Here is an 8,419-nt window from a genome sequence, read left to right as displayed (position 1 = left end):
TTCTCCGTGGGCGGAGTGCCGGCCAACAGGCTTGTTGTCTGAACAGAGGAAAAGGGAAGGAAGGACGCTCACTTCTGCAGCTCCAGTCTTCACTTGCACCTTGCACTTCACCTCCTGGCTCCTAGCGCAGACCCTCAGGCCTCTCCATACGGCTCGCGGGGGACCGCGCACAGGGCTCTCCAGCCCACAGCCCTCTGCATTCTTCCACACCTGACTCTGTAGGCGGCCGGTGAAAGTTCATCTTGAAACTTTTTTTTTTTTTTTTTTTTTGGTGCAACTGGGGATTGAACTCAGGCCCTTGAGCTTGCCAGGGAAGCGCTCATTCTACCGAGCTTTCTCCTTGGACCCTGAAACTTCTTATACATTTGCATATCTTGCACTAAATCCATTTCTCTAGCAAGCACTGACACATATACAGATAGGTAATAAGATTTTCAAGCAGTTGCAAAGCAATAAATATGATGTTCCTGTCAGAAACATTAGACACTTGCAAACCTAAACGGCAGACACTGTTCCTCCCACTGGCTTGGGTCACTTGTCCTCTAATGCCCCTTACTGTCCTGGTCTAAATCTCAGCTGAGTTACAATCATTCCTCTGAGGTCAAGTGCTTAGTCTTGTGCTCAGCCAAGGGAGACCGACTATTATGTGTGTGTGTGTGTGGGGGGGGAGAATATTGACCAAGGCAGCAAGATTTGCCGGAAGCGTCTGGGACTGAGCAACACAACCCAAGCAGAAGTGTACAGGCAGAGATTCTTTTGAACTCCTTGCTTATCCATGTGCAAATTCAGGCGCTATCCAGACATCAAAGTGATTAGGTCACTGTCCCTTCACCAACTCGCTTCTGTGCCACTGCAGGTGAGGGGACATCACAAGGACTGAACCCATGGGCTAGTGGGACCCCGGCAGACCTCTGTGGTGTGGCGCCAGAGCCCACCAGGGCCCTTTCTCGGCCACCAGCACCATGCAGGCTTTCTGCTGCGGAGAACATCAGCTGCACAAGTGCAGAACTGGGAAGCCCAGGCAGAAGTGCCGCGGTCAGCCATCTTCGAGACCCAGGTGACCTTCACATCTTGCTAACAATTTCTGCGTCCAAGTTTCTGGTCACTTAGCACAGAGCAAAGGACAGTATTCACAGGGTGTATTTCAAGGAAATCTGTCCTTGTCAGAACTGAAGGGCAGTCTATCTGTTTTGGAAATTCCGAAGTACAAAACACGTCTTCACGGGCACACACACACACACACACACACACACGTACTGAGGAGCGGTTTCCCGCGGCCAAATCATTCACAGGTTTTTAGTTCCAAAGAAGAAGTTTAAAGTGTTTTTATTTTAATGTATATGTGTATATGTTTGCATGTAGGTATGTATGTTCATATGTATGTAGGTATATATGTATGTAGGCAGGAAGGTATATATGTCTGAATGATGTTCTTTCAGTTCTCTCAGACTACCTGAATGTCAAAGAACCTAGTCTATTGCTAAAATAACTTCTTTTTTCAAGGAAAATCAGAAGAATAAGAGCAATTTACATTTTACTTTACTCCTAGTAACTGCCAACATTTCCAAGCCTGGGCATTCAATTACACCTTAAATCCAGACTGTAAGCGAGACCACGCTTCTGTAGCTGAGAGAGGTTCCAGTCTCTCTGGCTGTCCACCGTCACCTGAAGTCCACGCGCCCAAGATATGTAACTTATTATCATTGCACCAAACCTACTCATCCCTGTGCACTCCATGTCTTAGATATAAGTATCAAAATTCACCTAGAAAAGCACCTGGTGGGCTGGGGAGACAGCTCGGTGGTCGAGGCACCTGCCTGGCAAGTGCAAGGACCTGAGTTCGATCCTGGGAACCACATGCCACGCCGGCACACACGCATAATCCCAGTGCTAGGGAGGTTGAGACAGAAAGATCACTATGAGTCTGAACTGTATAGTGAGACCTTGTATCAAATAAATAAATAAATAAAAATTAAAAAAAAAAAAAAAAAGAAAGTACCTGGTAGTCAGGAAGTATCAAATGAATGCAGCTGGTCACCTGACCCACAACTGGAAATGGCACGCATCTGTGTGTCTTACACTGTGCCAGGTACCACAGACAAAGACACAGGAACAAAAGCAAAGTCCTTGCCCTCCTGGAGGTCAGCCTAACACCGACAACACTCCTCCACCCTCCCCTCCCTCCTCTCTTATTAGAATGTGTGCCATGTACAGCACTGACATTCTTTGGTGGAGCCGGTGCACGTACCCACTCATCTTCACCCCTTTCCCTCCTTTCCTTTATGGTCCAGCTGTGCTGCTATTCCCGTCCAACAGTCCAGATGAGAGCTCATCACAATCCCAGGTCCTACTTGACATGAGGAATAAACCCACGAGTGTAAGCCACGCTCACTCACACAAGTGTGGGATGTGCTCACCATGGGACTGTTTGTTAGTGAGTGAGTGAAGTGCTTGTTTAACAATCACCCCGAGTCTAGAAACATTAAATACAACTCATCGATTATTTTTCATACATGTTATTTCTTATTTTTTTAAGATATTTTTTGAGGTTCTGGGGATTTAACTCAGGGCTTCATACCTGCTAGAAAACACTGTGCTATGGAACCACACCCCCAGCTCTATTTTTAATATTATTCTTTTAACCGATAATCAGTTTAACTCCTATCCCTGAATACTCTGAGCTATCATCTCCGCCTTACCTCAGAACCTCTTGGAGGGCATGAGCAATGGAAAGTTAACCTGTGGTCCCAAAGTCCAGGCCAGCCTCGCTTGGGAAGTGCCACAGCAATTTGTCAGTAGTGAGAAAGAAATGGGCTGAATTAGATGGCTTCAATGTCCTGGTCCAGATACCCACCAACCCCTATATTATGATTATTTTAGATTAAATGGAGACAGCTAGGCATAGTAGAAAATGCCTTTCATCATAAGAAAGTCTGATTACAGGAGAAGCCAGTAAAGTGCTTGTGAAACACAGCCCACCGTGAGGCTTCAGCTCTGCCCCCTCTTGGCCACTCAGCCTCTGCACCTGCTCCATCTCATCTGCACGGAGGAGCTTCCATACTTGGGTCTTGCTCGCTGCCGCCTGCCCCTGGCATCTGCTGGGGCGCCCCTCCTCCCCCTTCACCCCAGCATCCGCTGGGGCTCCCCTCCTCCTACTGTTCCCTGGCATCTTCTGGTGCTCCCCTCCTCCCCCAGCATCTGCTGGTGCTCCCCTCCCCCCCACATCTGCTGGTGCTTCCTTCACCCCCTTCTCCCCCAGCATCTGCTGGGGCTCACCTCCCCCCTCCTCACCCAGCATCTACTGGTGTTCCCCTCCTCCTACTCTTCCCTGGCATCTGCTGGTTCTCCCCTCCTTCCCGGGTATCTGCTGGTGCTCCCCTCCTCCTACTCTTCCCTGGCATCTACTGGTGTTCCCCTTCTCCCCTGTCATCTGCTGGGGCTCCCCTCCCCCTCTTCCCCAGCCTCTGCGGGTGCTCCCCCACATCTACTGGGGTTCCCCTCCCCCTCCTCCCTGGCTTCTGCTGGTGCTCTCCCACATCTGCTGAGGCTCCCCTCCCCCCTCCTCCCCGGCATCTGCTGGAACTCCCCTCCCCCTCCTCCCCAGCCTCTGCTGGTATTCCCCCCAACATCTGCTGGGGCTCTCCTCCTCCTCCTCCCCAGCATTTGCTAGAGCTCCTGATCCCTCCTCCCCGGCCTCTACTGGGGCTCCCCTCCCCCCCACATTTGCTGGGGTTCCTCTCCCCAGGCTCCTTCTGGGCTATGGCTTTGTCTAGCCCTATGGAGCGCCCCACACAGCCTGTGGCTCCGTGCGAGGCCACAGAAGCTTCTGCCATCAGTAACTGTCAAACCACACACACTTTGGGTAGCAGTGGGGCATCTTGGTACCACTCACACTGTACCCAACCTCACAGAATTTGCAAATGAGCATCCCTGAGCCGGCCGGCATGCCCGGGAGGCTCTAGCCATCCACAAACGCCAAGGCAAGTCCTGCTCCTTTCTCCGCAGAAGGCTCATGGGTAGGCCACGGCCTCGAACAATCGGTGCCTCCACAGTTTATTTGTAACCTAGTCTAATTCTGAAATAATTTTATTCAAATTCCCAGGCTACCTTTAAAATCCAAGTTAGTTCAAAATATAGGTAAAATTGTGTACAATGAAGAGCAGGAAAAATTATTATTGTTATTTTGGGCTAACCTGGCAGTCAGACACAGGAATTATGCAGAGTGTGACTCTCACACAAGGAAATGTGTCCATCAGGACAGGGAAGAGGGAGGACAGGATCTTGGGAACAGGTCTGAGCTCCATCTTGCTCTTCCACTTCTGTGGGGGTGGAGAAGCAGAGCCCTGGCAGCCAAGCTCTTCCCGGAGCGCCCTCTGCGGAGGAGGCTGACAGCAGACCTATGTGCCGCTTCCCGGGAGTCATCTTACATAGATAGCATCGCAGGGGCTGACGGGAGAGGCCGGATTCCTTACGGTGAGCAGCACGCACAGTCGGCCTGATCCGTTCCTGCTACATCAGAAGCCCCAGAAGAAATACCAATCACCCCCCGGGGGACTGCTGGAGGGGCCTCCCGCAGCTCGGACTCCTCCTGCTGGGATACCGCACCTGGCTCCAAAGTTTAACAAAAATAAATCATAGATTAAAAGATTACTACAGTTGACTTTCATGATTTTTTAAAATTATGCATGCTGAAAATAAGGCAAACAAAATTACAATACAGAAAGCCAGGCAAAATATTTGAAACATAGAAAACAAAGTGTTAGCATCTTTGATAGAGTCACAAGCCAGAAAAAGTAGCGCAAAGAAAGTAGGACAGAGTACCCCGTGTGCCACCGGAGCAGAGCAGCACGCTGGCTGGCCGAGAGCGGGTCCCCGCCTTGCCGGCAATACAAGGACAGCGGGTGGGAACAAAGGCGTGTTCTCCTGTCACACAACACAATGGAAGCAGACAGTTCACCATGACGGGAATTTCTAGCCCTCGTTTTCAGGGACGGTTGCTCCTGAGGCAGCACCAGCGCTTCTGCGAGGGTGCACCAGGCGCAGAAAGGGCTGCTCCCGACAGGTCCCGCGACAGCTCTGGCGGAGGACTTCATTAGGGGCTGGATGTGAAAACCCTGACGCTGGGTGCTGTGCTGCTTCAGCTCCACTGTATTTCTTCCGCATTAAGCCCCGTTAAACCCCTCTCTTCTGCTTGTCTGCATCCTCCCTCCATTGCTTCTGAGCTTGACTCATTAAGTATTCCTCCTCAGATTCAAAGCAAAATATGCTCCTGGTGGAACGTGCACTCACGCTCTTCCGCAAGCCACGCACCAAATTAGAAACATCATCAATCTGGTGCCGAACGTGCTGGAGGAATGCTGCGCTACACCTTCCTCATCAGAAAGGCACACATATGGGCTGCAATGTGGCGACGCTCGGCGCTGGTGACTCTCCTCACCCCAATTCTTAAAATCATAGAAAGATCAATAAAAGAAGCAATATTACTGTGCTTGGATTAATGACTAACAAACCTGGCCCCTCAATTCTCAAATGGAAATCATTCAAAATGACTCTGAACACACTTGAAATGTACACTTTAATAATTATCTGCATAAAGGTTAAAAATAAATACACCCGATATCCCGAGGCTGATGCCAATTCTACCACCACCCTCCACCTGCCCAATCCGGTACTCTGAAGTTTGATGCTCAAAAGAAAATCATTCTTCCACGTTGAGTATGTACCTATGTTTAAGAAAAATCTACCCCTCTAATCAACACAGCAAAACGATCAACTGTCACCAAGCTATGTGCGTACATCCAGTGTATTTCATGCCACAGCGCTGTCATTTCACGTTGCAATCCTTTTTAATTACATCATTAGTGTGCCACAAATCATGCCTGCAGTACAGAAGATCATTTTCAGATCGTAAGAATCAGGGTCTCTAAATGCCATTCTGCATACCATCATTTAAGAAAATTAATGGAATTTTGCAAAAGGAGATTTAGGTACACAATTACCTTTATAAGAGTGTAAGTCTTTCTACTTAAAAAACGAGATATATTAGTCAAAATTGTAGGCATAAAACCAAGCATCAGAAATTATTTTCTAAAGCTCTGGGAAAAACCCACCATATTTATTAAAGATTCTAAACCCCTCCAACGTATTGTATAAAAGTAATGGCTAACAAAACTCATCATAATTGCTCTTTAATAAACCCTTATTTCCGGAGCTCTACATGCAAAGTTGTGGGCTACAGGCCATGAAGACAGAAATCTATTTACAATGAACAGAAAATGAATGAAATGCCTTTCTTGGACTTACGAAGGAGGAAACAATTTAATGGCAAAGATAAGACATACATATTCCAAATCACAAAAATGCACAATTTTACAAATGATCCAAGTTTCCCTAATCCAGTAGGTAACTACACACAAGAAACCCTGGATTGAACTCAGGCCCTTGTGCTTGCCAGACGAGTGCTTATTCCACTGACCCACCTCCCCAGTCCTGAAACCCTATGTTCGAAACAGCAAACTTCTTTCTGATTCCTCAAAAATTGACCCTTAAATCTAGATTAATGTGTACATTCCCCTCCCCTGGGCTTTCCACTGGTGAGACGCCTCTCCACCCTGTAACCGTCTTTCTTTCGCAGCGTTGGGTTTATCAGGAATAAGACACACATTCATCCACACTATCACCGTCATGTCCAAACAACCTATTCTAATTTGGACTTTCATATTCTTATTTTGCAAGCATTTTTTGTTTTTTATTTACTCTTGAGGAAAAACATACAAATGCAGGAAAACATGGAGACTGTGTCATCATGGTTTTCACCCCTGTGAGGCCGTGTGTGGACAGAACTGGACCCACTGGTGCTTTCCTGCAGACCACCAGACACAGCTGTGTGGCTTTATCTTAATATTTTGATTATTCATCTTCCCTTAGGACTTTATTCTGACACACATTATAAAATAAAGCTCAATTTAATGTATGCTTAGTATCATTGATGAAGGCTACAAAAAGACAGAAAAAGAATGGGAAGAAAACCAAACAAGGAATCACCACACAACTGGGCCAGGGGCCGCCCCAGTTCTCCACAGCAGCCCTGGAGCCCAGCAAACTGTGGCCCATACCTGCAGCGCTCTGAGGCCAAGAGACGCAGGCCCAGGAGCACACAGCAGAACTGACGCCTGCACATGACAAACCAGCAGGGGCAGCTCCAGGGCACATGACCAAGAGGAGACTGCGACCTGGGGCAGACCTAACAACTCTACCACCAGTCAAAACTACAACTCAAGCCAAAACATCATGATGATATGGGGGCAAGATAAACTGGAAATACAGATGCAGCAGGCAGACAAATGGAAGGGGCAGAACGGGCGAGTGCACGCCAGCAACAGCCAAGGCGCACTGTGATTAGCGCTAAGCCCAAGCTGGTCCCCGGCATGATGTCACCATTGTTTTTCAGCATGTGAGACTGGGCCCAATCGGGGCCTTCACACTGAGCTACTCCGAGCCCAGACAGGGTCTCACTGAGTTGCCCAGGCTGGGCAATGATCCTATAGTCCTCCTGCCTCGGCCTCTCAGAGTGCTGGGGTTCCTGGTGTGTACCACCATGCTCAGCACCCATCCTTAACTTTACACAAGCAAATATTCCAAAAAATATCCTATATTTTTGTACTGAGGAAGCATTTATTGGGAAGTTCTACAGTTGTTTTTAGCAACTTTACTTTCTTTCCTAGTTCATAAATTTAAGTGCATTTTATTTAAAATAACAGGCATACAATGAGCACAGTGGTGCATGCTCACCAGCGCTGTGATCCCGGCTGGCTGGGCAGCTGCGTCAGGAGGCCTGTAAGTCCAAGGCCAGCCCAGGAAATAAATGTGAGGGGGCTCAGCGGGCCTGGGCATGTGCTCAGGGTAGGCACCTCTGGGTCCAGGCCCCAGCACTGTGAACGATATAATAAGATGAGGCAGAAGAAAACACAGCCCTGGGCGTAGGATGGTTAGCAGACTGGGGCGGGGGTAGGGGGCAGAGCAGAGGGCAGGCAGAGGCAGCAGGCCAACAAAGCTGCACTTCTAGCTAGCTAATAGGTTACAGTGCTCACTGCAGGGAAGACGTCTTCAGCTCTGCCTCGGATCTGAGTCTTTAGTGACTTTATGTCACCACAGAAGACAAAAGCGGCTGTCCTCTCCTTAGAGTGGCAGCAAGGATGAGTACTAAAGAACTGACCAGGGCATCCTGTCACTGTGGACCCCTGCAGGCTGCAAGCGAGTGTGAGCTACAGAGGCTGCCCTGGGAGCAGGAAGTTTCACAGACTTCTCATGGGCAGCACTGTGAACGGCTGAACGGTCTTCTGGCACAGCCACGTGTGTGGTGCCTGGAGAGCAGGCCCCGAGTCCTGACCTCCAGGGCCCCGAGTCCTGACCTCCAGGG

At 49.0% G+C, this 8,419-nt stretch overlaps 1 protein-coding gene across 3 annotated transcripts in view; it reads right to left on the bottom strand.

The window, feature by feature from the left end:
* Atg10 (autophagy related 10) overlaps positions 1-8,419 on the bottom strand; it is a 286,953-nt gene that overhangs the window by 126,380 nt on the left and 152,154 nt on the right. For 2 of the 3 annotated variants that reach the window (XM_023700994.1, XM_023700995.1), the window contains exon 4: positions 2,700-2,768. The exons of the other annotated variant lie outside the window; for it this stretch is intronic. In XM_023700994.1, coding sequence (XP_023556762.1) covers positions 2,700-2,768 — 69 coding nt within the window. The remainder of the gene's footprint in view (positions 1-2,699; positions 2,769-8,419) is intronic. 3 annotated transcript variants of the gene reach the window in all.

Source organism: Octodon degus, unplaced genomic scaffold (assembly GCF_000260255.1).
Source record: "Octodon degus isolate 3935 unplaced genomic scaffold, OctDeg1.0 scaffold00129, whole genome shotgun sequence".
Taxonomy (NCBI): domain Eukaryota; kingdom Metazoa; phylum Chordata; class Mammalia; order Rodentia; family Octodontidae; genus Octodon; species Octodon degus.
Note: the sequence above shows the minus strand (reverse complement) of the source record. Positions and strands in the feature narration are given on the sequence as shown.